This window comes from Merops nubicus, unplaced genomic scaffold (genome assembly GCF_000691845.1).
Source record: "Merops nubicus isolate BGI_N331 unplaced genomic scaffold, ASM69184v1 scaffold12933, whole genome shotgun sequence".
NCBI lineage: Eukaryota > Metazoa > Chordata > Aves > Coraciiformes > Meropidae > Merops > Merops nubicus.
The window spans coordinates 1-27,982 of record NW_008596970.1 but is presented as its reverse complement, the minus strand read 5'-3'; the positions used below and the strand labels follow the sequence as shown (position 1 = coordinate 27,982).

The window sequence follows — 27,982 nt, the reverse complement described above, 5'->3', positions numbered from 1 at the left end:
ATATATTTATATATGCATTGTGATACGAAATAGGTCTTCACAGCCAGTTCTTACAGAAAAGCAGAAAACCAGAGGCAGAGCTCCCTTTGGTAATTCACCACGCCTGTTTTCTCTTAAACAGAGTCAGATGCTGAGGGAACAGGTTTCCAGGTTCAAGTTGACAGGTCAACTGTATCTGCTACATTCAGCTAATCCCTTTATCAACTCATGGCTCAGAGACTGGAGGTGGGAAGATTATAAGTATGGTAACAGAAAGATCAGTCATGACATAGGTGAGACTCTCAGCCTCTGAATAGCTATGGAAGAATCACTGAGGAAAATTAGTATGCTGAGCAAGTCCAGGGAAGTTACTGAGGCAAGATGTCAAATAAATTCAGTACCTGAGAATTGATCTGATGGAAAGACTTTGACCAGACAGAAAGAGTCCATCAAACCTGCAAAGCAAGTCAAACAGTGCTTCTGAATTCTTAAAGGAAGTTCCTAAAACCCCGTAGTTCACGAGAAAAGGGCCTAGTGGCAACTCCATAGGAAATCCCCTGAGAACTAACAATAGTTATCCTAATTCTATATCTAGATTCGATTCTCAGTCCTCCAAAGAACAAGGCATTTTAACCCAGTGATTTGCACTAGCCCATTACCTGCAAAAAGAATTCTAAGTACGAATGCAAACTGAAGACTAAGGCACGATTCATGACGATCAGCCTAATTTTGGTCCATGGTCATTTCTAACAAGTGCTTGTATTACCACCTACTTGTGAGAAACTTCACAATGGATTCCTTAGACCAGCTACTGCTTTCTCCATGAGGCCACTCTGTACTGCTTACTTCCTAACACTAAAATATGGTGCCCAAGCAGTCTGTAGAAGAGCAGGCTCTCTCTGTAAGCATCTATCATCTGAACATGTTCATGTGTATCTCTAGGAAAAGTCTCATCAGCAGGACTTCCTGCCTAAGGAGTAAAATTCATCAGCAGAACTCTGCAGGAATCTCTACCTGTCCTGTATTATTTCACTGGAGAGAAATATTGCAGTGGTCCTTGGCACAGGAACCCTAACTTCAGCCCAGGTTATGTTATTCCAGGCCTCATATATGTTTTTCCACTTGTGTGTCAGTAATGCTTCAGTTTGTTATGAGCAGCCTGACTCAATGACCTGAAGTGCTGATTTAATAAACAATCCCACCTTCTTCAGTGATGAAGTAGAAGGAGGCCCTTCATTCTGGCCAGTTCCTGGTGTGGTCCCTCTGAATCTCCATCTGGGAGTGCCACTGTTTCCCCATTAGTAGAGAGCACAATTATGGGACCTAATTGAGTCAAGTAGCTGAGATCTCTTATGGAAAGACGTTTCTATCTTATTGCTTTACATTTCGTGCAATTAGGACTTTTTTTCTCCCAACAAAATAATACTAACATAAGATTGAAAATAAGTAGAAAGCATTAATGATTGCTTTTGCATTACACAAAGGAAAATATTTCCTCACTGGGAGGGCAGCACAGCACAAAAACAGGTTACTAGAAAGGCTGTGTCCTCTGTCCTTGGAGGCTTTGGACCCAGACTAAAGCAAGTCATGGCTGATTTGACTTAGTGCAGGTGGCAGCACTGCTTGGAGAGGGATGCTGAAGTAGGCAACATCCAGTGGTCCCTTCCACCCAACATTTATGTGACTCTGTCTTGTTTTATCCAAATGGACCAACTTCTTTTAGATCTGCAGCAAACATACAGTATAATGTCGCTTGATTTTTGGTTCCCTCAGATACACACACATTTTCAGCAGTTTCTCAGTTATAAAAGTCAATTTCACAGTCAGTAAATGGTTCATTTATTGATTCTCATCTACTAAATCCAAGCAGCTCCATAAACAACAATATAGTGGTGATGTACTGAGGGCTAAAAGAAATTACTCACATTTACGCTGAGAAAAAGCACTAAGCTTCAAATTGACAGCCTCTCTTTGCAACTGGAGCTATAATTTCAAATGTCAAAAACCTTTGACATGCCTCATAGATTACATCTTTAGGAGAGCCGTGCTTCTGTTTAAAAGCTGAAATTAAAGGACTTTTACCCATTTTGAATTGTAATTTCAGCAAAGTCTTTGGGCTGCAATATTTAATCTATTTCTCTGAGGTCTGAGTTACTCATGCTGCCAGACTGCTTTGTTTTAGCAGAAGCTGATCTCCATTGGAATTCTGCACCTACACTTGAAACTTAAATAGAAAGGAGGAAGATTTAAAAGTATAATTAATTAAAGCCCATATCAGGACCTTGACTTGCAAAGGGTAAAAGAATGCTTGCAACTCAAACATCAGCTTGAGCTTTACTCATTGCAAAACAAAGCCCTGAATGCTTTTGGCCCCTGAGATTAAGGTCTTGGTGATTCTCCAATAGCAATGCAAAGGACAAGAAAAGGATGACTTGTCTTGGCTGGGTTTTCATCTCTGCAGAGGGATTCTGCACAGACAGCTAGGTTTTAGCCTGCACCATTATGTACCAAGCCATGTCTCATTACAGCTCCAGTTCCAGTCAAAAGCTACCACGAGCAGCTAGATTCATACTGAAGGCCCACTTGTTCCCATTCCTCTCCACTGTAGGAGGGCCTTCTGGAGAAACAGTCCATGCAGCCTGCATGGCCTAAATCCCATGCTAGTTAAAGGCACCAGAGCTGTTCCCAGGGAACATAGCTGAACCTCCAGGCTCAACTCAAGTTCAGCTTAAGGGATCTGTAGGTATTAGAGGGAATTGGACATGCTTACACACAAAGCCAGAATCATTCATGCTGGAAATCAACATTACTATTCATTACAGGTTTTTATAGCACAATTTTTTTTACGTTTGTTGAAAGCCTCTTCATGCATGTTCTAGTCATTTAAAAGAGAATTGTGAATATGTCTCTTCTGCCTGTGATCATTAAAAGAAGATTTTAAAAAGTTTGATTGTTCAAGGGTTTGGTAATCAGAGAAACAGGCCGCTAGTCTGTCGTCTTGTCTTTAACTGCTCCAGTAAACTCCCTGGAACTCTGGCATGTAACGTGGTTTTACTCCCTGATTTTCTTCTCCCTTGCAGAGCAGAGATCTCACAATGAAAATGCACTGAGATTTTCTGTAGTATACTCTAGATTTCTTTCTATTAGTCTGTTTAAGAAAAATATTCATAGTCACTTAAAAAGCTATCTCTGGAAGAGAATGTTCAAGATAAAACTTAATTAAATCAGTCTTTAATGCTGCATAATTACCATACCTCCAGAGGGCTGGCATGGAGGAATCCATGCTTAGTTTCATTTTTGTGATTTCTGACAGTTAAGCATATTGATTTCTTTTATTTTTTTTTAAGTACCCACAGACATATCTAGCCCACTTAGGTCTACAGCTTGTTTGCTGTAGGAAATGTAGCAGACAGAAGGGAAATAATTTTTCTCACGGAGACTCCATTGAAGCTGGCAGTCTGTTAGGAACTAGATATTGCTTCTAGATTTCCTGCTGGCTGCTCTGACAGTTTTTCCTACACATTTCTCCAGAGCTGTTCTACAATGCTCGGAAGTCTTTAGCCTCCTGCTTAGGCTGACTTCACCAGGCTTTAACACTCTCATGTGGGAAAGCCAAGAGCATCCATCTACCAGCATATGAAGGACCAAAGTAATTAGCACCAAAGTCAGCAACGTTCCAGTGGTTGTTCTGGACCCTGAAACAGACTCTGTGAGGGACTCTTAACAGGGAAAAACCCAGTATGGATGATTTTCCAGAGACACAATGCAGGCTGAAACTATCCATGTGTAATGGCTACTCTGTCTGGTGGTACTGATAAATGACTAAGGAACTGGTAATAATAGACTCTCACTTTTCACTGACAGGTCCCCCACCATACTGTGATGGGGATGACTGATGGTCCTTGCCAGTTACAGAAGTTATGGACTGGCTTCTGTGAAATGAACTGAATGACTCTGAGCAGCAATCTCAGCAATTCTCTGGAGGCAGGAGCACACTGGTGGAATATTAACAGCTCACGAGAATGAATATGCAAGCAAGAATCTAAGAAAAATAGTGATTACTCCTATTTCAGATTATAAGCAAAAGGTGGAGTTGGATATGCCCTGTGTTCCTAAATCCTGTTTGCTTCTTGGTTCAAGGCTCACGTAAGGACTGACAAAACAAAGAGGAGTTGCCAAAAAACAATGGGATAGGATTTTCGCAACCCTTGTGAGCATACTGGGGGAGCTTCCATAAAGACTGGTGCAAGGTTAGAAATACAGAGAGGACTTGCTTATCTCCCTAAAATGGACAGAAATGTGAAGCTTGTTCAAAGCAGCAACTGTCAAGATGTTCCCGGCTGGACTCCGGTACCTGTTTCCAGGGAGGTCTGTGATAGCTTCACAATTTCAAAGTACAGGAAGCCACTTGAAAAGGTAATTTGATTTGATTGAATGCAAGGAGATGCAGACTAATCAGCCTGTGATTGGAGGGACGTGTGTGGGAGAAGGCAGGGTTGAGGGGTGAGGAAAAGTGTCGGGGATGGCTGGTAGAGAAAGTGTCCTGGATAGCTGTGTGATTTTCTAATATTGGGGCACAGGAAGGGATCTGTTGCTCAGATATGGGAGAGATTCTCTGTCTCCCTAAGGGAAGGTTATGGAGCTTCCTCATATTCTGTGTCATAGAAAAGGCCAGGTAAAACAGGTAACCCCTTGCCCCAGGCACTTGGTGATATCTACTAGGATAGGGAAGAAGTTTTATCATCAAATTTTACTGTAGGAAAGAAAACAACAAAATTGTCTATTCTGATTAATTCTAATAGATCTTTATTTGCCTATAACAAGCTCTTTCTCTCATGCCATACTGCACGCCAGCCTGTACAGCACAGCCCTCTTTTATCTTTCACTCTCAAGAGCCCCTGCTTGCTCTTCTGCAGTTTGGTAACTTCTGCTCCTATAGGTGGTTATAGAATATTCAGTGGCAGAAAGCAGAAGCAAGTGTGAGCAAGGCTTACAGAGGAAGAGTCTTGTGATACCTTTTCCTTTTATTTGCCCCAGATATTTACATCAATGGCAAGTGGGTGGTAAATAGGTGGTAAATATTCCTCTTAAGTCAGTCTCCAGCCACGGGCCCAACCAATGGAGAAAGGAAAGATGGGAGACTCTGGAGATTGAGTAACTCCGAATCCCGGACATCTACACTGATATGCTTTTAAGCAATCCTGGTCTCTGGGATCAAGCCCCATTCTCCTTCCTCTTTTATTTCCACAAGCTGATAAATTGATCACAAATCTTTGTGATAGCCTTTCAAAAGCGGCGGCTTCCCGGCTGAGCATAATACGCTTATTTTGTGCTAGCTTGGTAGGGGACATTAATAACATGAGCAGCTACCTCTGAACCAAAAATGAAAGGTGCAAGTACATGATTTGGATTGCTGACTAAGTCCCATCCTCCCAGCCCACATCATGGGTGTGTGCAAGGAATTTTGGAGGCATGCTCATGTGAACAGGGAGTATGCAGTCCAGCAGTTTCCAGGAACTGGCTCTCAAGCCTTCAGAGCTGCTGCCATACAAAAGTCTATTGTTCATATGCAGGACCCGCCTCCCTACCCTGTCATTATAAAAACACAGATCACAACAGTGGCATGTTTATCTTAGCAGGGTGTTAAGTCTTACCAACTGAGTCACAGCCACTGGTTTAGGATTAGAACTGGGTTTACTCCAGCTATTCTGAAACATCCAAAATGCTGGGCAAGGCACGTGCACAATGTCAGTGCTCAGGCAACAGTTTTAGGAAGGTAAAATGTGATTAGGCTGAGTCTGAACCAGATGAAAGCACTTTTTTATAAGAGAATGAATGTAAGACAACTCTGGTGGAGGAACAGGGGGTTGTTCATGGACAGCTGTCTGCGTGGAGAGGCTGATCTCCTTAGCTGTCCTCTGCAGGAAGGTCAGCTGCTACACAGGGCAGGGGCTTACCTTCAATCAATCTCTCCCTAGGCTAGAATTAGTAGCTGTGAACACTCTCATAGACATATCCACGCATTGACACCTCCAGCCAATAGAATTCCAACACTTAACTCTTTCTCTGGCTCATAAAATTTATGAGTGAGCCTGGACTGGCATCACATCACCCTATCCTAAACTGAGTCCTGCCTTTACTATAAAGACAATATTGGTTATTTGGTCAGCTGTATTCATCAGAGCAGGCAACTATCCTGCAGGGAAAGTCTCCTGAATGGTCCTACTGATAAAAAAATCACAACTCCATTCAAACCTGTGGCCTGTACCCTCTCTGGTTTTTTTCCATTTGGTTGCGCTTCTACCATGAGCTATCTCCCAGCCCAGAAGACAAGGAGGTGTCTCCTCTCCTCTTCCTTAAGGGACATGTAGTAGAGCTGGAAAAGGGCCTTGTGAGATAGTAAGAGCAGCATTGAGGGAGGAGGGAGAGGGGCTTTACAGCCAGTGAGGCTAAAAGTAGTTTAACAACCTGTGAGATGGGAAAACAACCAGCAGTTTTCAGGTGACTCCCTTAATGTTGTGGTTTGAGGCTTGGAATGGGGGCGTGACCTTCCAGCAACTGGGAGGACCCCAGGTGGGGGTGAACCATTGTATTCCCTCCCCTTCCCACACACACTCTGATAAGAGGCAGGGAGTGGTTTCTTATTTCACTCCTGCCTTGGAGCTCGGAGAGGGAAGTTGTCCTTTCACTCCGTGGGACCCTGGAACCATTTCTGAGGGTTTTGTATATTTTACTTTTTTGGTATTTTTTTCCCCTAATCTTTGTATATATTATTTTCCTTACCTCCCTTTTTCATTTTCTGTTCCTTGTTGAACAATATACTTCATTTTTTTTCCCAAAGTGTCTCTCTCTCTCTCTCTCGGGGGGGGGGAGAGGCGAGTACATAGTTCTGTTCCGTGTGGGTCCTGCCCTGAACCCCCTTTTACACGGAACCAGGACACTTAAGAAACTAAAAGTCTGCTGGCACTCAGGAGATGAAGTAAGGAGGGTGAAGCAGAGAGACAAAGGCAGGGTGAGGGCTAGGGAACAGTGAAGCAGTAAGGAAGGATAGCACACATCAAGGACGTAAAGGATGATTGAGATAGACAAGTCTGGTGCCTCCAGAGAAAGACAGAGAACATCAGCAGGTAGGATTCTACCAGGAGTGGCATACTGATGTCTATGCAGCCATGCATGTAGAGGAGTCTTGGGAGAACAGATGAAAGAACAATATCTGTGGATACATTGCATGTCAGAAAAGGAACAGTGTTTTAAATAAGAGAAGGGAAATAAAAAAATTTGGAAATGAGATCTGAAATGTTAGAGGAGTGGGAGACATTTAGATCTTTAGGGTCACATAAGGGCAACTCGCACTGCTGGAGCCTTTGGCACAACAGAAATTATTTTCCTCCAGCCTTGTGGGCAAAACAAGTTCACTGACTGGCAACTCCCTTGCAATCCCTTTCCAAAGAGAAAACAGCTCTTACTGCTTGATTTGTTCAGCTCAGAGTTGCAAATCTCACACTCAAGTCGTGACCCCCTCTCAACATTTAACTGTATTTTCTAAGGCCCCTGTCAGGAATGGCTGGGCCTCGCAAGATACGTCTATTCCTGCTTCAACTCCAAAACCAGCAAGGCACCAACACAGGTGAAGGAGGAGGGGAAGAACACAGCAACATGGCCAGGCTTTCACAGCAAGAAAGGAAATGCTGTGTAGGCAGCCTGGACCAAGCAGCCCTGAATTTTAATTAGCCCCTTTTCTTCTGAAGGGGTTAATACAATTGGAGGACTCGGACATTGGTCTGGCAGAAGGGAATACTGCAGGTGTGTCAGGATAGGCTAATTTTCTGGGAGAACAGGACTTTGGAAGGAGTGGCTACAGTAGTTAGACATGCTTGGGCATTTCTGAGGAGTCAGCCATGTTTTTCTATGCCATCTGCAAACTGTGACAGATTTTTTCACATCTAGAACATTTAATGTTGCCCGATGCATCAGCCGTATGCTTTATAGGTACCCCACTCTCTGAAGAAGTAATGTATTTCCTCAGGACACTCACACTACTACTGCCCATGAAAAGCATCTTCTGACAGCCCCAGAAGGTGAGCATTTGGGATGGTGATAGTTTAGTCAAAGGAGGATCCTGACTACCCCACAGGAGCCTCTAGAAAACAATTCAGGGGTCAAGTGTCTAACAGAATGGATTAAATAGCAGTAGCATGGGTTCAACTGTCTAGGAGTGTGTGCCAGGTAGTTTCTGTAGCTTACTAAGAAGGACCATGCAATTTGCTGGCTTTGCCACAGCTAAGAGCTCCAGCACAAGCCAGTATGCTAAGGGCTTTGTAGTACTGCTACAGCATAGGACAACAGGCTCGGTCCTGATGTTCCCTTCTAGTACATCTGCAATGCCTTCAACATGGAAAAATGGCAGGAATCAGCTTCATTTCTCAAATGGTAACATGCAGACTCTGTCTCCATTCTCCCCTCTCCTCATCCCTGTCTTTGGAGGCACCCATAGGCAAGCACTTGTCCTCTGCAGCTCCTGCTTAGTGTCAGCTTCTCAGAGACCAGTGATAGTTAGGCCCAGCTCTGAGAACAGCTCTTGCAACGCTTGCCCATATTAGATGAATGGCCAAGCCACCAGCCAGCTGGCATATGAAAATACTCATCCTTTCTACCAATAGACTCAAGGGATACTGTGTACCACCAAGGAGCTAATCAACTAAAAGCTTCCTAAGACTGAAAATCCTATGGTGAGTATTCTTGGTGTTGGGTTTTTTGTTGTTGTTATTGTTAAAATAAGTGCCTAAACAATACACTTAACCAACAAAGAGCAAATAGGGAAATTACGCTTATGAAGCAAAAAAAAAAAAAAAAACAAAAAAAAAACACCCAAAAAATAGCCTCTGGTGCTACAATCTTTTAAGCAAAGTCTGGCCTCATTTACACTGAGAAAATAAGCAAAGGGAAATAAATAAGATCAGCTGTGGGAAGGAGTCATGAATTTAACCATCCCGTTCTATCTCCCATTTTTCTGATTGCACTTTGTGAGGCATTTCAGTTTGGCGGCTGCAGTCTCCTGTGTGAAAGCTAAGCCCAAAATGCACACGTCCTGAGGTGCACTTAATCTTAGACCAGCAGAAAGAATGAAAGAGGTGTCAGGGGTGATACACAGCAGACCTGCCAGAGCCGCTTGCCGCCTGGTACCAAAGGAAGAGATTCTCGGCCTTATCAGATCTCCCTGGTAAAGACTGCACATTCCTAAGGAGGACCAGGCAGATGGATAACCTAAAGCCTTGGACAAGGGATGTGGAACAGTCCAAAGTGTCTTTGATCGGTTGAAAAGAGAGAGAGAAAAAAAAACTCTACCAAAAAAACACAAACAAACAAAAACACAACAAAAAACTACAAAACCCACATCGTCCCCTGTGCATGGTTTCCACCATTGCACTGCTCAGAGGACACGGCTGAGTTAGGAGTTAAGAATTCCTCCAGAGCAGAAGTGCTGATCAGATAACCTATCCAACACTGCACTTTAAAAATAGCATCCAGTTAATGTTGATTTTTTTAAAGCTGAGTTGTTATTACACGAGGAAGAGCAATAAGTTGAAAGAACTGAGTGCACTCTGCACTATCCTTGGTTCTTTCCTTTGCCACAGCGAGTGATAATTACGCTTTTGTTTAGGATAAGCATTGTTCTTATATTTTCTTAGTAATCTTTCCATTGTTTTTAAACTTGTGGTCGCACACCCCCAGAATTTTGCAGACTATTTCCAAGTGGTCCAAAACAGAAATAAGCATGTTATCACCAGGTGTAAGATCCTTCTGAAGTGTCTTCACCTGAAAGTTGCAAGGGCCCATGAACCTAAAAAGGTCTGAAAAAGTGTCACCAGTTTGGTTTATAAGCCTTGTACAGGATTACAAACACTGCAGAAGAGTAGTGTTGTGATCTAATTGAAAGTATTTGCATGCTGAGCATAGTAGTCTGTAAAATAAAAAGCCAATATGTCACTATCTAGACTTGTAATACAGAAGTACCATTAAGAACAGAAAATTAAGAGATTATATTTTCTACATTGTTTCAGTCAAGAAGATTTGAAGACAAAAGAAGAAAATAAAGCAAACGCTGGAATGTTCGCCAAAGTACAAACTAGCTGTGACCTCTTTAATGTATTAAATGAATTAATGCCTTAAATCTTCCCCCCCTCACCCTCAAATGTCCCTGTGGGAAGCAAAATTGTGCCATCTAGTGGGATTTAGACCAAATCTTAGCTCTGCATCCTGGACACTACGGACACCCTCCAGACCGTAGCTTTGAATCTCTTCACATTATAGCATGGACTTTTTTGGATTCCACTTTGCTCCCAAGTTCAAACCCCTTCTCTGCTACAGCTGCAGGGAAGGTCTTTTTGCACTACCAGGCTTAAGGGCAGACAGGCCTTTGTGTGCACAGAAGGGGGGAACATTCGAAACCTCGGCCGGGACTTATAGGATGGCCAATGTGTCATGAACAAACAATACAACTTCACAAGGGCAGGCTCTGAAAATAGGGGAAAGCAGAGGCAAACACAGCAAGGTTGGCTAGCTAGGTGGAAACTTTTCACTCTTTAAAGCAAGCAGCACTGGTGAGCCAAAATACAAAGGCTTTGTTTCTCCAGGGGCCAAAGGAGGTAAGGGGATACTCTCCTGCATGACATCCTAGTCTCTAAATTGGAAAGACATGGATTTGGTGGGTTGACCTCTCAGTAGATAAGGAATTGGCTGTATGGTTGCACTCAAAGAGCTTCAGTCAACAGCACGATGTACAGGTAGAGACCTGTGACAAGTAACGTTCTTCAGGGGTTGGTACTGGGACCAGTGGTGTTTAACATCTTTGTTGGTGACACGGACAATAGAATCACATTCATCTTCACAAAGTGTGTGGATGACACCAAGGTGTGTGGTGTGCTTGACATGCTGGAGGGAAGGGATGTCATCCAGAGGGACCCTGACAGGCTTCAGGAGTGGGCCCATGCCAACCTCATGAAGTTCAATAACGCCAAGTGAAAGGTCCTGCACCTGGGTGGGGGCAATCCCAAATACAAATACAGACAATGTGCAGTATGGATTGGGAGCAGTCCTGAGGAGAAAATCTTGGGGGTGATAGTTGATTAAAAGCTCAATATGAGGCAACAATGTGCAAGTGAAGCCCAGAAAGCCAAGGTATCCTGGGCTACATCAAAAGAAGCATGGCTAGTAGGTCAAAGGAGGTAATTCTCCACCTCTGCTTTGCTCTCATGAGATCACACCCAGAGCACTGCATCCAGCTCTGGAGCCCCCAACACAAGGAGGACATGAACTTGTTGGAGTGGCTCCAGAAGAGGTCCACAAAGATGTCTGGAGAGCTGGAACACCTCTCCTATGAGGATAGGCTGAGAGTGCCGGAGTTGTTCAGCCTGGAGAAGAGAAGGCTCCAGGGAGATGTCATTGTGGCCTTTCAGTATCTGAAGGTGACCTATAAGAAAGCTGGGGAGGGACTTTTTACAAGGGTTGTTGAGAGGATGAGGAGTAATGGTTTCAAAGTGGAAGAGGATAGATTAGAAATTAGGAAGGAGTTCTTTACTATGAGGGTGATGAGACACTGGAACAGGTTGCCCCGTGAAGTTGTGGATGCTCCATCACCAGAAGTGTTCAAGAGCAGGTTGAATGGGGCCTTAAGCAACCTAGTCTAGTGTGAGGTGCCCCTGCCCATGGCAGGGGTGGTAGAACTAGATGATCCTTAAGGTCCCTTACAACCCAAACAATTCTGTACTTCTATGATTCTGTGAAGTTGCTTTTTCATTTATCTGCTCGATCCCTGTTTCTTCTTGGCTTCTGAGTTGATGGGAAAGTTGGAGAAAACTATTTTCATGAGTATGGCTTGGTAAATTTGAAACATCAAAGCCATGGGGGTCACTATGGACAAAGACTCTCCTCCTTGCCAAGCAGCCAGCAACCTTAGCTTGCTACACTGCACAGCTGTAGAGCTGATGTGTTCAGACAACACTGGAACCCACACAATCTCAGTTTCTAGGATGCTTTTGTAACCTTAGTTAAGCAATAGGCTTAATATAGACTTCACTATGACCTCTTAATCTTTGCCCTTTTTGGATCAGTGTATCTTTATGCCAGACAATCATTTCACTGCTTACAATTTTTTTTCCTCTGTCCTAGTGATAGGACAGAGTCATATAATGTACCACTGCAATAGTAAATTGGTCCAAGTGTTGCAAGTGACTAACATATAAAACCTGATACATGCACATGTCTTCTGGGAGCGTTCATTATTGCCACTGCCACAACAGGTGAATGAGTAACCAGTATGGGTAAAAGTAAAGTTCACTGGCCAATCCTCAAATAATTAACAACCCTTTCCTCTACAGATGCTGTGAGAAGTGACCTTTTCAACAAAACGTAAGCTGGCTTTCTCCAACTCAAAGAATCCTCTGAAATAATTGGACCAGCTCTGCCCACTGGCAGAACTTTTGTATGAATCAACATGGACAAGAATCTTAAGAATGTTTTGGTCATTTCTTTTGGATTTTTACTTCTCTTCACTGCTTATGGAGGACTTCAGAGCCTACAGGTAAGTGGGGCACCTCTTACTGCTTGGTAAGACAGTAGGCCTGGAAGGGCAACAGGCCAGCTGGCAGTGTGAAACCCATCAGTCTTTCAATGGTTTCTCTGAGGAAGGGATGCACAGTATTTTTTATAAAATGGGTTAGGATATCAACTTGCTGCAGGTTAGTATTCCTCACCTAGATCCATAGCATTTACTAAATATTTTATTCTAATACATCTCAAACAGTTTGGATACTTGTGTTGGACTACTTCTTTAGGTTCATAAAAGTTGTCTGAATGAAAACTAAATTTCTCTGAGATTTTTCTCAAAAGAAGATAGTGCAAAACAGAAAACAAATTCCATTTCTGGAAAGGGTTTGGTTTTAATATTTCTGAATTGCTATAATTTTGTTATTATACAGAAATGTAAAATAATAAATATGTATGGCCAATGAGTTAGATGATTAAAGTGTAAAATAGAAAAATTCCTGGCACTGTGATATAATATAATAAGAAATATTTTGAATCAAAAGCAGCTGTGGCTTGAATTGGCATTAACATCTTCAAACACAGTAACAGAGATGGGTTTCTAGAATGACTTGGACATTCAGGGTACCATCAGAGCTCTCTTGTCTAGTATAACAAAAATAAAAGACCGAGGCTTACTGTTGTTGTCTATGAATACTTCACAGTAGATAAACACAAGGAGGAACTTCTCAGAGTAGAAGACTGCTGGTCTAATAACAAGTAAGTAGATATAAGCCATACATGAGTAATTTTAGGCAGGATATTAAACAATGACCCTGATCAATTGGGTCAGATTTTCCCACCGGTGTGGGAATCTGTGTGCTTTAGAGGTGGAGCTTGATACACAACATCATGCACTTGTTTGCCACAACAAGGAGCTGACCTCATTGCAGGAAGAGTTCCCTGCTACCTCTGTACACCTGTAGCGACCTGCTGTCTCTGCTCTCTGTACATCTCTCTTCTCTCCTTGAGCAGTTTCTGTTCTCTGACACTGTCAAATTCTCGGTTCAAGGAGGTTCTGCAAAAACAATCCAAATAATGGATGGAGATGTTATGAGCAGGGCAGACTAACAAGGCAGGGGAAGATAAATCCAAGAAGCTGTGAGTCAGCCACACCATCTGAAATGGTGCACGGCTAGGTTAAGTGATGAAAAAAAGCCTGCCCTAATGCTGCAGGAAGGAGTGATGCTGACTGACAAAGCAGGCCTCTTTTCTCTCCATTTTGTCTTGGCAGTTAAAAAGGAATTGTTAAGACACAATCAAAAGTCACCTATTTTATTGTATTGTAGTCTGCAGGAGAAGCATTAAAATGTTTTATCATTTATTTCAATACCCTCCTCCCTCAAAAAAAATGCAGTAAGAATTGAGCTAATAGTATGATTTTGGAGGCCTAGCTTCTAATTTTTAGAAGCTGTAGCTGAGAAAACCAGGCATATGGTGCTTCAGAAATAAGACCTCTGTGATCAGGAAGCCTCTTTGGCTGTTTACAAAACAGCCATTCTGATTCTCAGATACGTTGTCATTGCTCAACAGCCTCCTGAACCTCACTGTCCTGATACCTGCTTCTCACCAAGGGTACTGCATGGCTGCTACCATGGTTCTGCATGGCTGGAGCACACAGCCACCACAGGGCTTGGAAGTGCTGAGTGCAGCTATGAGCAGCCCCACTCTCCTCCAGCACTCTCCAGTGCTATCCCCCCAGCATCCATTCCCCCTTCCAAAATTGTACTGGATCGCATCAGACTTAATAAAAACAAACAGAAAAATATTGATAAGCAGCACCTTGACCTTCTCACTGCAACTTTCTCAGTACCAAGACAAGGGGAAAACTATTTTGAGCATAAAAACATACAACCTGGTTAGATCAGTAAAAAAGTATTCCTCCCTTGTGAAAATGTGGGTGTGTCAATTACTTTCAACTGCAAAGGGCTGCTGTAAGCATATTAGGCTATTCAGACTTTGGACTCTGAAGAACTTAGAAATTATGAGACCTGTAGTTTAAAGCAAAGAACCTTCCACTGCCTTGCAACATAGACCTGAGGATATTCTTGCCTGAGACAAAGTATGAGCCAAGAAAAGAGGTTATCCTTCATTCAGCTTGCTTTCAAAGAGAAATTCAAATTAAGTACATTAAATACTCTCAAGTCTGGCTTACAAAAGCTTTGAATGTGAGCAATCCTCTCCTGGTTTTGTATCATAGCTTCGTAAATGTGCTATCACTGTGAGGAAAACCTTCAATCCACAATCAGGCTGCTTTGGGGAAATGAGACAGTAATACCCTGTTCAAGCTTCTGTCTATTTTTAGTTCTGCCAGAAGCCACTCTCTGTACACCATAGTAGCACGTGCCTGTGATAAATTTGTCTCAACTGCTGTTTTTGTCCATGCAGAGCAGTCTCCACTCAGAAGAAGGCCTGGGCGTTGCTTCCCTAAGCGTTCTCTATGCAGCACTCATCTTATCATCCATGTTCCTCCCTCCAGTCCTCATCAAGAAGCTGGGCTGCAAGTGGACCATGGCAGGCTCTATGTGCTGCTACATCGCATTCTCCTTGGGGAACTTCTATGCTAGCTGGTACAATTTAAAAACACTTTAACCCTCTCTGTTGTGTTGGGAGAAAATTATTAAGGGTAATGTTCTTTCTTCTTTTTCTTCTCAATTCCTACTCTGCATCTGTGTTGCAGATTCGAAAGCTGGATGCAAAAAGATGTAACCTTACAAGAAACAGGGATAAATAAATCCAGTAGCAGGTGAAGCAGAGAGGTGAAAATGTGCAAAAAGCCAGAATGAATGTTATCCATCTGCCTACTTGAAGCTGCTTCTCTAACTCATGCATGTAGCAGAGACTTCCCTTCAGAAAAAAAAAAAAAAAAAAAGCCCAAACACACACCACCACAGAAATTTAAAAATCCAAATGACTTTTAGGACTTTTTTTAAAAGAGTGAAGGGAAGGCTGTCATCCAGCCAGTGGCTCTGGGAACACAGGACCACAGGCCAGCTCCTGCCTTGCCCTTTCAGAGGTGGATGAACAACTGCTCTCCAGTGACAGAGGACACAACTCTGTTGAGAAAAGTTGTTGCGATCCATCTTTTGAAGGGCAGATGCAATTTAATTCTCAATTACAAGAGGATAAGACACATGAGCACAGATCCAGCCAGTCTAGCCTAGACCTAACCCCTGGGCACAGCTGGGAGCACCTGCACATCCTGAACTTCACAAAACTGGCACTTTCTTGGTTCCATGTAATAGTTTTATTGAGTCACACAAAGGATATATCTATTTCTTTGACATCTATTTTTGCCTTTGGATCTGTTGTGTTTTTTACCATTATTATGGTAATGAATAATAACTATGCTAAATAAAGTGTTCTTTGACAGGTACACACTAATTCCTACCTCTGTGATCCTGGGCTTAGGAGGAGCACCACTCTGGTCTGCCAAATGCACTTACCTCACCATTGCTGGCAATTCGTATGCTGAGAAAGCAGGAAAAAATGGAAAAGACATTATCAACCAATACTTTGGGGTCTTCTTTCTGATATTTCAGTCCTCCGGCATCTGGGGAAATCTTATCTCATCCTTGATATTTAGCCAAGCTTCCACCCAAGGTAAAATATATCTAAAAAACTTGGTGCTTCTTTTTATGATCATCTAGTTCTAGACAGTTAAAAGGTAGATTTCTGGAGCTGAGCCTCAAGTGCCTTCACAGTCAGTGGAAACAGGTCCTTCTGTGACTCAGCTCATCTGAAGGTAGATGTCTGAAATAGATGGGCTACACTGCTCTCTGGAAGTGTCTATTTTCTACCAAATCTTCATCAGGTATAAAGAGAGTTCAGACAACTAGCTCAAAAGTAGATGTTTACTGAATTCCTTTTGAATTCCACCCCTGTGTTGTAAAGCATACATAGACTGCTGCCAGTGAGAGTCTTTCACATCTGACCTCCACTGAAAGTGAACTAAAACAAAAGGCAAACCACCAAAGCAGTTTTTTTTTCACAAAGCTTGTAGTATTGGATTAATTTCCTATTAAATATTCAAGGTTAGTCAAGCTGATGCTGGTGCTTGCTGAGTATGAGTACTTTACAGAATTTTCAAGAAGCAATAGAGGTAGCTGCTGGCAGGAGTCTGCATGCCAGGGCTTCTCTGCAGTATTTTGGGCTCAGAGAGCAGATGCCAATGTTGCCTGAAGAAACCACTCAACAGCACTGCCCTCATCTCCTGTGCTTGTAATTGGTCTAAGTTTAAATGGGCACTTCTGAAGTTATATTAATACTTGGATGCCACCTTATTCAAAGTGCTACAGTGTATTATCATGGCAATCTCCTGTGTATTCCCAGTCCTGTCAAAACTGGAACAGGATGGACATGGAAAGAGCTTTCCATATACACTGCTACTATGAAGAGCAAGAGGTTACCTCTCTTCCCTGGCTGAGTTACGCAGTGTGTCCTCTGGAGTGTATTCAAATAGGTCTTAGGTTAAAACTAAATGTCAGGGAGCTGGCATCAGCTTTTAATCTTTGAATCCTTGGGTTTATGGCAAAGTAGTTGTCAGAAGGTGCAATACGTATGGAGAATCACACTTCCGTTAAACCCAAGTGGCTACAGATGAAACTCCATCAAAGCAGAATGCTAAAGGACTGTACCAAGTGCAACAGAGCCCTCCTGGCCTCATCACTGAGACAGATGATGTCTCAGGAGGGACCATCTGTTCTGGTTCCACCTCCAGGGCAGAGGCTGTGGTGCAGCTGGGGGGTCTGCACAGACTGGAACCATTTCACTTTCCTCTGACTCACAGCACACATGTCAGTAAGAGGATTAACATTTTTTTTCTTTTAAATCCCCTCCTAATTTTGCATCTGAGGATGTTCCTTTCAATTCTGAAGAAACAGTTTTTATCAATTACATTGGATTTCAGGAAATGCTGTGTTCCTGGAAGGTGGGCTGTGAACAGCCCTCAAAGCCAAAGGCCTTGCAATATCTTCACAACAGTGATGAGCAGTCATACCACAAGCTTCCCAACTGTGCCTTCTCATTGAGACTCAGTTTTTATCTAGAGAAGCTTCTGGGAGATCAACGGGCTAAGGATTTTGGTCACTCACTTTTCCACTCCTTTGAGAGTCCAACACAGGGGTCCACCCATATTGTCCATGTACATAAAATGTATAAATTCACTGAGCAGCTGGAAAGGTATGGCATGAACCAAAATGCATAAAATTCAGACATGCATGTACACTTGACCTATTGGCTGCATCACTGCATCCAGACACAGCATGAAGTAACACTACAAGAGAAGACAGTAATCAATGTAAATTACAAGGGTAATCCTTTCTCATTCATCAGTATTGCAGCCTTATTTCCAGAGAAACAGAGCAAACCCTGCCTGGCAGCTTCCATATCACTAATTCCATGCGCATCTTCATCCTCAGATGATGCATGAACAGATAAACCTTGTTTTACATACTTCCAATCTTCACTTATGTGACTCCTGGCAGCTTCCATATCACTAATTCCATGCGCATCTTCATCCTCAGATGATGCATGAACAGATAAAAAAACCTTGTTTTACATACTTCCACTCTTCACTAATGTGACTCACCTTTGCAAATGGCAATTTTGCCCAGGGTTTGTTTGTTCAAAACTGTAGTGGTAGCCATTGGCTATAATAAGGTAATGACTTTTTTTATGTTATGAAGTTTTATCTGATGTTGAACCTAAAGTTGTTTATGAAGCTGGTTAAACAGCTGATTCACATTACAGCAACTTGGACTGGAAAAAACTGGGAAAGACACACTAAAGCTAGTTACACAATAACCCTAATTGAAACATTACAGATCAAGTCCTGTTTAAGGAATTGGACGAGGTACACTGTATTGCCCTTGATTATGTTTGGACCAGTGACAAATTCTGCAGTGAAAGCACTGCATGCTTTTCTGATCATCCCTCCCCACTACACAGCTTATCCAGAGTCACACTTTTGGTTAGTCTATTTTCTTTACAAAAAGGGTACTGGAGGAAGTGGGCATGGTGTCATGGTTACACACCAGGTGCCTGCTTGAGTTCCTGCATGTGTGCAGCTTTGACACATGCCCAGCACAACACTGATGGGATGAACAAAGCTAAGGTCTTACTCCAAACCCTGCCAAACTGTTCTACTTTTAAGCATGTTCTCAAAGAGTAATAAAGCCAGTAATAAAGTAATAAAGCCATGAAAAGCTGATTTCTCGCAAGACTGCATTAGTGGGTAAGTGTAATTTGAATTTCTAAAACAACAAGATGTCTCAAAGTGGTTTCTATTCCCATAATGTATACAGTGATTATCTGGAGAGGGATAATTTTCTCTGGCTATAAGAACTCAGGTCCGTCAGTTCAGTGGCAGTGCAAACTGAGGGACCTGCCTTGTGGGATATTATGATTTAGAGGTACAGACATACACTGGAACTTTAAATACTGCAAACTGAGTTAGGATCACATTTGAGCCCCTGGCTTTAGTCCATGTCTCCATGTAATTATCAATTCAGCATTCTGTCTCGAGCAACTGTTCCTGTCAAACCAAATTTTTGTTTGTTAAACTGGGATTCTGAAGTTAAACATCTCTAATCAGGAAGGACTTAAACCAGGACCAATCGCCAAGCCCTGGATTCCCTTCTCCTTATATCCTTACAAATAGTATGCACTTATGTGATCTCTTCCCTGACCTGCCTTTCTTTTGATTCTTACTGAATTAGTGGAAATCTCAGAAGAAAACCTGGAATGCTGTGGAGCATATGACTGCATGACTGACTCCACTAACACCACGGGGTCAGCTGAGCCCCCCAGCTCCTTAATCTACACTCTGCTAGGGATTTACACTGGTAAGTAATCCACACAGTCTTTAATGAATAGCACTGATGGGGAACCTATTACTTGCAAAACTTAGCATGACCTAGCAGATTAAGTTTCCAGCTTCCTCCTTTGATCCAGTTGCTGAAAGGAAACAAGATACACGTGGGCCGGCAGCTCTCCTAGTTTCAAATGCTCTGTGCCACTGCTGGGTCATTTTTGCCCAAAGGAGTAAGACATTCTCTACGTTTTTCACCTGGAATAAAGCTGGGGCCCAGCATGGTGACCCCACTGTTTCACCCAATGCACGCCCACGTTGCAGTTAGAGGATTACAGCAGTTTATCTAGTTATGCATGAGATAGGTAGTTTTAAAATCATGATCTTCAGGGTCAGCAATAGTGAACCGGTTACCAATGGCATTGAGGGGATTTATACACACACACAGAGGTCCAAGATGCTAACAGCAGCCCAGCTAGTGGTACTTGAACTCACCAACTTCTAGTCATGTGGGGATACCTATCAGAACTGGCTGGTGTCCTGCCACATGTATAGCAGCTTTAGCACAAGAAGTGCACTGCAATTAGAGGCAGACCTGAACTACAGCTCCCAGGACATGCAGTCTTTGAGGGGGGGAGTTCTTTTGATTCCTGCTGAGATTTTACAATTTCAGTCAATTCTCAGCTGTGATACTTCAATTGTAATATCTTAGTGTGAAAGGCAAAGATAAAAAGAAGCGCTAGGTGCATTGTTATATCTCCTGTTTCATAACTACAGCTGCTACAGACCTTCCTTGCATAAGGCTAGAAAGAAATCAAAGACAGGGAAGGCTGATGCCATCGCAAATTGAGAAGACATTAAGTAGTTGTGCAAAGATTCATTCAGTGAGGAAAGTTCAAAAAGTATCCAGCTCAAAAAAGTTATTCTCTGAATAAACCAGAAGTATCTGGCAAGGCAATATCTCACCTTTACTCTGTTAAAATGTCTTTGCAGTCTGTGCACATAGATGCACTCTCTACACTGAGACAGATGCACAGAATTTGTCATATGCTCAAACAGAGTATGTGATCTGGCCAGAGCCAGCCCTCATCAGAGAAGGGCAATGCAGAAAACCCTCCCTCCTTCCCCAGCCTCCATTCCTGATTGGAAAGAAAACGTAAAGAAGATTCCTCTGCTTCCTGGCCAGAGTGTGCTGGAGCTGATGCCTTTCTGCTAAAGGCAGGTTTGGCTCACAAGTTTAAATTTAAATTTGATGACTAACATATACAGCACTCCCTTAGGATTTGCTCATGCAAAATGAATGCAACCCTGCTGTCTACTGACCCCGCGTCAGTAGGGTTTCATTTTTCTTTCAAGCTCTTAATAAAAGCTATGTCTTTTCCTACCTCGAGGGAAACCAAACAGATGAGACATTTAAAAAATGTCTGTGAATGAAATATTTAGCTGTTTGGTTGTTGAATACATATTTTTCCCAGCTTGGGTGGAGATAATAGTGGATAAGGCTTTTGTTGTTTAGTTTTCTCAAGGACTGTGGATGCTTCTATTTATGTTCATACCAACCACTATTAAGCCATGCAGCTACTTATCTCCTATAATTGCTCTTGATTCATTTGACGTATTTGTTAGAATATTTGTCCAGTAAATGTGGATGTTCTGTTCTCATCCATGTAAGTCCTGGAGATAGCCCATAAGCACTAATAAACACCCTGACAGAAACAGCAATGACTTACATCAAGAAGATCAGCTCAGCCACAGTGGAGAACCAGGACACTGTCAAACACAATTTCATTCTAGGATACATGGATGAGAAATTGAGTCAATCAACTGTAATCCACTAATCTATTTGGACATTAAAAGTTCACAGAAAAGAGCATGCCCATACACAGCAACATCAGAGCACATTCAACAGGCAGTGTGAATGGGAAGATGTGCCTGGTTCTCCTCTTACTCTGAGCTGCACTTGTTTCCATGGGTGGAACTCCAGTCAGCATGAGAGAGGAAATACAATCATGCCTTGCATCTGTAAATGAGTTATGAATCTGTGGCTGCTTCATGTATATTAGGAGACACAGTTATTCTTGATAACATGAAAAAATTGTGTTGATTCACTCCACAAGGAACAAAACTAGACTGATACATACATGACCGTTTTGTGATTATCTGCCCCATGTAATCTTTCATATGCTGCTTCTGCTAGGAAATTATAGGCTCAAAGCTGTAACTTCCACTATTTTAAAGTTACCCAGAGTTGCTTACTATCATCTATAAAATTACACATACTCCATACTCAAAGCATGGCTCCAAGGTTACAAATGAAAAAGGCAACTTATAGTGGGATCCCAGAGAGCAGTTCTACCTCTAGCCTTTTATTTTTCTTTCCACGCATTGGAAGGAAGATTCCCTCCCAGCCATGAAAACCTTGGCACTGGAAGTGACTATTTCCCTCTCGTGTTGACTTAAAGCCTCTCAATAGCTCCAGAGGGAGCTGTTTCTGGCCAGCTCCCCGTGCCTGTGACCCCTGGCTTGCCCTGGAAGGGTGAGGGATCACCCCGCGCGGCCGTGCCGCTGGCCCGGCGGCTGTCACAACAGGCCACTCACAGCTAAGCTGAGGGGATTTGCGAGGCCTGCAGCTGCAGGCAGAAGATGCCAACGTATCTCAGGCCTTCTTGTTTACACAGAAATGGCCTTTACACGGAAGCGGAATCAGAGGCATCTGCCAAAACATCCCACAGAGAGCTAAGCACTAAGGCAGAACAATAATGGCAGCAAGCAACTTCCCATCATTCTTCCAGCATTCCTCAGTTTTTCATTAATTTTTTTTTTTTTTTCAGCTAGTGGTGTGCTAGCTGTGCTGCTGATTGTTATATTTCTGGACCAGATAAAATCTGACCAAGCAGAGACTGAGAAAGAAATACTAGAGAAGCCATCCTTTTGGTCTACGTTCCTAGCAACTTTCCAGCACCTTAAAGATAAAAGACAGTGTCTTCTAATCCCTCTGACAATGTACAGTGGGTTTGAACAGGGATTTCTTTCTGGTGACTACACAAAGGTGTGGATGAAAATGAATATCTATTTCTGTCTGCTTGGGTTCTGTGCCTTTGTGTCTTACTGTTGCATTTGATCTACATTTCATTGCTAAATGAAGACGTGTTCAATGGTGATATGCAGTTTGCTAAATTACTGCTTACTTCTACTTGAATGAACTCTGAGTGACATCTTCAAACAGGAGAGGCCAGCAGTAAGTGTGTCCTTTGGAACAGCCTCAAAAAGAATGCTGCAGAGAGTTTAACTCACCAGTGGAGGCCACAGCAGAAGAGCTACAGGTTCAAACTCTTCAGCTTGTTGTAAATAAGCTGGGAGAAGCGCCAGAAGTCTGCAAAGCTTTAATATCTTCCTTCCTTCTGGTTTCCCTAGAGTTTGTGTAAGTGCAAGTGAGCAGATATACCTTGTGCTTTATTTTGACAGCCTTTACAGTAAGAGGGCTAATCCTCAACATGGCTGGCTGAAAGCCCTCACCCATCACTAGTGCAACAGGTCCAAGCCCCGCTGGACTGAAATGATCAAAACCAACTCTGCTCCTTCAGCTTCTCTACAAATGTAGACAGAAGGTGTGTTCTTGAGAAAGCCTCCAAAGAAAGGGGGGGGGCAATCTTCCCGAGCTGCTTATTTGACACTAAAGCTTCCAAACCTTCCATATAAGCAGATGGAAGAGTGCACTTGCTGCCATGTTTGAATGGATTGAAAGGGGCACTCCACGGCCACCTCCATTGGTCATATGCTTTTATAGGTGAGGTTCTCTTAATTTCTCGGGAGCAGCTTTGTAATGATCATAGTGCTGACTGTCAGTTTTCATCTCTTGGGCTATCAAGGGAAGGGCACAAAATCCTAGTGCCTCTTCCAGGAGTTTTTTTTCTTTATAGCAAGTGGTGCTCTGACATCTTCTGCTTGCTATTGCTCTGTTTGCATGGCACCAGTCTGATTGGTAACTGGGTTAGGAATATTGCTGCTGAAGGCCAACTGTGTTGATATGCCAGGGACTTCTCAGCAAACTCTGTAGCTGTGCTCCTTTGATCTCATCCATGCTGGCTATTTACCAAATACTCAGACTAAGACCCTTGAGCCCTAACTGCATATTTTCACTGAGGAAAATGTGGCACCACTTTCTCTTCTCTTCCAGACATACGTGACCTGTGCCCTCGGGATACATTATGTTGGTTATGTGATGATCTGCTTTGCAGCTGTAAATTCCCTCTGCTCTCTGCTCTTCGGAAAGATCTCTCAGTACACGGGTAGAAAACTTCTATTTGCATTAGGTATGTAAAGGTCACTTGAAGGACTGATCACTTCATGTAATATATAAAAGCCAGTGCTCCCCTCTTTGCATGCACTACAAAGGGAGAGCTCACTGACAGCTATCAATTAAAACCAAAGTCAATCTGGTGGCAAACTTCATTTGTGAGAAGAGAGACAGAACAGTTAATCTCTGCCTTATAGTCATTGCCTTACATCACCTTGCTGGTGGTGTAGTTCATTCTGCTTTTGAGGGTGCTAGCGACTCAGAAAGTGCCCTACAGCTCTAATGCACCCAGTGATAAATGATCTTACAATGAGATCTCTACGCCTGGGAAAGATTTCTCCACTGAGATGAATCCTCCTCACTTTTATGGGGCAAAAGCAACTGAGAATCTTGTGAGATACACTGTTGATTTGAGTCCTAGGGGATGGTGAACTTGCAAATTCCAGCAAACAGTCTGAGAATTTCAGAAAAAATTTTAAGAGTTGGCATGGTGTCCTTCTCACTACTTGTTCTATAGGGAGAAAACTAAAAGAAAGCAGTATGTCAGCGTGTTAGGCTAGACTAACTTGAGGGCTTGCATGGGTCAGTAATTTTCAGGTTGCCATGAGATTTGTATATTTAAGAACATTCCCTCTTTAGAGAACATTATTCCAATGAGTAACAGAGCAATGGGGGTAGAAAAATACCAAGCAGTATTTCATTTGTGTCCCAGTATCCACAAAGCATACACATGAAGTGTACTACCACCTTAATTCCCCCACACAGTAGCCTGTGTTAGTAGAAACATCACCGAGTCAAAGTGCATCTAGACATTCCCTCCACATGAAATTTCAAACCCTGGCAAGGAAGAAGAAATTTAGAGTCCTCTATGGTAGTGACTAGTTCAGAGGTTATTCTGTATGTGTCTTTCCTAAGTGCATGCCTCATTCTATGGGACTCATTTGTTATTTAAAACCCCCCAACAAATAATAACAATAATCATCATCAAACTATAATGTTAGTAATGCAAGACCTCTGAATATCTCAGTTCTGTTTAGTGGTCTTTTTACTCAGCTTCCCTCCTGGGGGAGGAACCAGTAACTCATTTACAAACCGATCTGAAAAAGAAAGGAAAAAAGGGGAAAGTCACCAAACCCTCTACATATCCTTAACTATTTCCTCTGGCCCTGAAAGGGAACCTGTGTTTAAGGACTAAGCAAAGAGAGCAGAAGGGTAATTCCTCCCCACTCCCACTCACCTCACATGGGGACTGCAAGTCTTTCAGGAGCACATTCTCCTCCTCAGGGGCAGTTCTTGTGCTTTGTGCTAACAGTCATATCAGCACCGAGGATCTCTCAGCTCAGGACACTGCTCAGAATTATTAATTGCAGACTGTCAAAGGACTGCTTTGTCTTGTGATATCAAACCAGTCAGTGCAAATCTCAATGAACCAGGAAGATTTTAAAAATGCCTTTTGCTCTAGATGGGGGAAGTATTTTAAAGTGTTATCTACCTCTGTCTGTTCTGCTTATACTTGTATTTATGTTTCTCTTCTTTCCTTCTAAATCAACAGCCACAGTTACAAACATTGCCTGTATAATAGCACTATTGCTGTGGAAACCCCATCCTAAGCAGCTTGCTGTGTTTTTTGTCTTCCCCGCTCTTTGGGGCCTATCTGATGCCATTTGGCAGACACAAACTAATGGTAAGTCCTGGTGATAATGAAATATATTCTCTTGAGATATAAAAATCTGCATGTTTGTATTTATAAAACAACATGTGCATAACAATGATAAAGGGTTTAGTACAGCATCTAAAAATATGTTAGCTCATTGGAAAGCAGAAGAAATAAGAACAAGTTCAGAATACGAAAGTAAAATGCTCATTAAATTTTTCCAAGATAAAGAGAGAACACCGTAGAAGATAATGGGTATTAAGAATAAATATTCTGGAGGAGTATGAGTATTTCAGAGAAAATTATAAAACTAAGAATGAGACATTTAGTCTGTCTTTTGCAATAAAGGAGAGCACTGTGGACAAAAAAAATGAACTCAAAGCTCAGCAACAAAAGAAGAATAAAATTGGCTGTTAGGAGTTATTAGGAAAAAAAACTGAAGAAGACCACAGAGAGCAACATTATGCAGCCAAATAAATCCATGCAGTTCTGATTTGCTCCATTTCAAAAATCATAATCCTACCTTATAAGGCATAAGGCAGCAATAAAATGGAACAGAGTCATGGGAGACTTCCATTTGAAGGAAGACTAACAAGCTTGAATGGTTTAGCTTGGACAAGTGATAAGTAAGAAAGCAGTCAGTAAGATCATTAATAGTATGGAGAAGGTGATTAGAAATTCACTATTTCTCTCAATAACAGAACTAGTGGCACCATAATAGAGTTATCAGGCAGCAGGCTTTATAGAAATCAAAAGAGCATCAAAATCCTTTTTCCACACAATGTGTAATAAAAGTATGGAAGTGACTGCCAAAAATGAAAATGTTTTGAAGGTGGAATTGCACCACTTCATGGGAAAATGTTCTCGTGGGCTATTAAAGCCTGGTGTCCAGAGGAAATCTCCAACTCAGAAAGTCCCCATGTCTTTGATTGCCAGAGTCAGGAGGGCACTGGGGGGGGAAGATCACTCTATACTTGCCTCATTTCTTAAACTCTTGACCTAGGAGTTTGTAACTGGAAGTATACTGTTGGACTTCTTATCTGATGCATGACAGTTGTTCTTAGAATCTTTCATGTTCTTCTGCTTGGGGATACAGGGCAATTACTATGTACTGACAGCTCACTTAATGAGCTAATACATACCCATCTCTGTAAATGACCATTTATATTTATCCCTCAATCAAAACTAGAGTAAGTTCTCTTACAGAGATAAAAGACAGACTCTAAAATGCTGGAGAAGTCAAGAGAGATGTCTGTGATACCTCAAAGTCTGCTTGTAACTCTCAGTCACACTCCTTTTAAATCGATGCCATAGCCTGTATCAGTGACACTGTTAAATGCTCTCCCACCTGCTCCCCTATTTGGTCTCTTATTTCATTAATACTGTTTTCCTCTTTTTCAAATTCCTATTTGGCAGATGCCATAGGAACTTGTATGTGACATCTCATCTGGGCCCAGCCTCCCTCCCTCCAGTCCCTCTGGTTACTTCAGCAGTTGAGATGATCCCATTCACTGTATAAATTATGTTCCGTGCCGAGAGCCAAAGGGAGAGCACCACAGTCCTTCACCCAGCACTGACAGTGATCCCCTTTCAAGCACATGTAGAGTCCCCACCTCTACACACAAGGAAGTGACCAGCCAGACTTCTTCTCTGTTCCTCCAGTTCATATCCCTTAGATAAGAGCTCATGCATTCATCAAGGGACACCCTCTCATCTTCTCTCATCCCAATTAACAGCCTTGTGCCTCTGGTGCACTTCTAAATCAGTGGTCTCATTATTCAGGTTCATGGAAGGACAACATCAATGAGGATTTGCGCTTTCTGAAGTAAAGCTGTTCATTCATTTCCTGCTTCCTCAGCCACAGTCTTCCTGATTGTTCCTCAGGATTCTTCTCAACACTTTGAGAGCTTTCCACCAAGATAAGAAATCTGTTCTTTAACCTGCTTCTCTCTTTTCCAGAAAGCCTTGACTTCAGACACTTAGCTTCTTTCAGAATCACAGAATGGTTGAGGTCAGAAAGGACCTCTGGATGTCACCTGGTCCAACTCTCTTGCTCAAGCATGGCCACCCAGACAAAACCAGTTACCCAGCACCATGTCCAGTCAGCTCTTGAATATCTCCAGGGAGGGAGATGTCACACCCTGTCCAAGCTACCTGTGTCAGTGTTCAGTCACTCTCACGAGTGAGAAATTTTCCAGATGTTCAGGAGGAACCTCCTATGTTTTAATTTGTGCCCATGGCTGCTTCTCCACTTTTCTTTGACACCACTGAAAAGAGCCTGGCTCTTTGTGCCCTCTCTTCAGGAATTTATATACATTTGAGATGTCCTTTGAGAAGAACATCTCAGTAAGATCCCTCCATGTCAGACAAGAAGAACTCCATGCCCCTTGTGCCCTCATTAGGAAAAAAAGGGATAAGTACAGAGCCCCTGAGTGTCAGAGAAGGTGGCTGGGAAGTGTCTGCAGTCCCAAATCCCCAGATGGGGCATAGACAGTGGACAATGTTTCATGCTTTGCTTGATGGCCAGAGAGCTCTGCAGCTCTGTGACAAGACTGACCTCTGTTACAGCATTGTAACAGGTCATTTCCATTCCCAGATTCATGCAAGATACTGGTGAAAATTTCACATTTGTATTATCTGTGTTCCTTATGCTTACACA

The 27,982-nt window shown here is 42.5% G+C and overlaps 1 protein-coding gene across 1 annotated transcript; it reads left to right on the top strand.

Moving 5' to 3' along the window:
- Nucleotides 1-12,472: 12,472 nt before the first annotated feature.
- UNC93A (unc-93 homolog A (C. elegans)) lies at nucleotides 12,473-25,353 on the top strand (the record flags this gene model as incomplete). The annotated part of the gene is made up of 7 exons (XM_008936556.1): nucleotides 12,473-12,559; nucleotides 14,950-15,131; nucleotides 15,935-16,164; nucleotides 19,281-19,406; nucleotides 22,204-22,421; nucleotides 23,550-23,685; nucleotides 25,222-25,353. Coding segments are annotated over exons 1-7 (1,111 nt in total), but the record flags the coding sequence as incomplete, so codon positions are not given.
- Nucleotides 25,354-27,982: the final 2,629 nt, after the last annotated feature.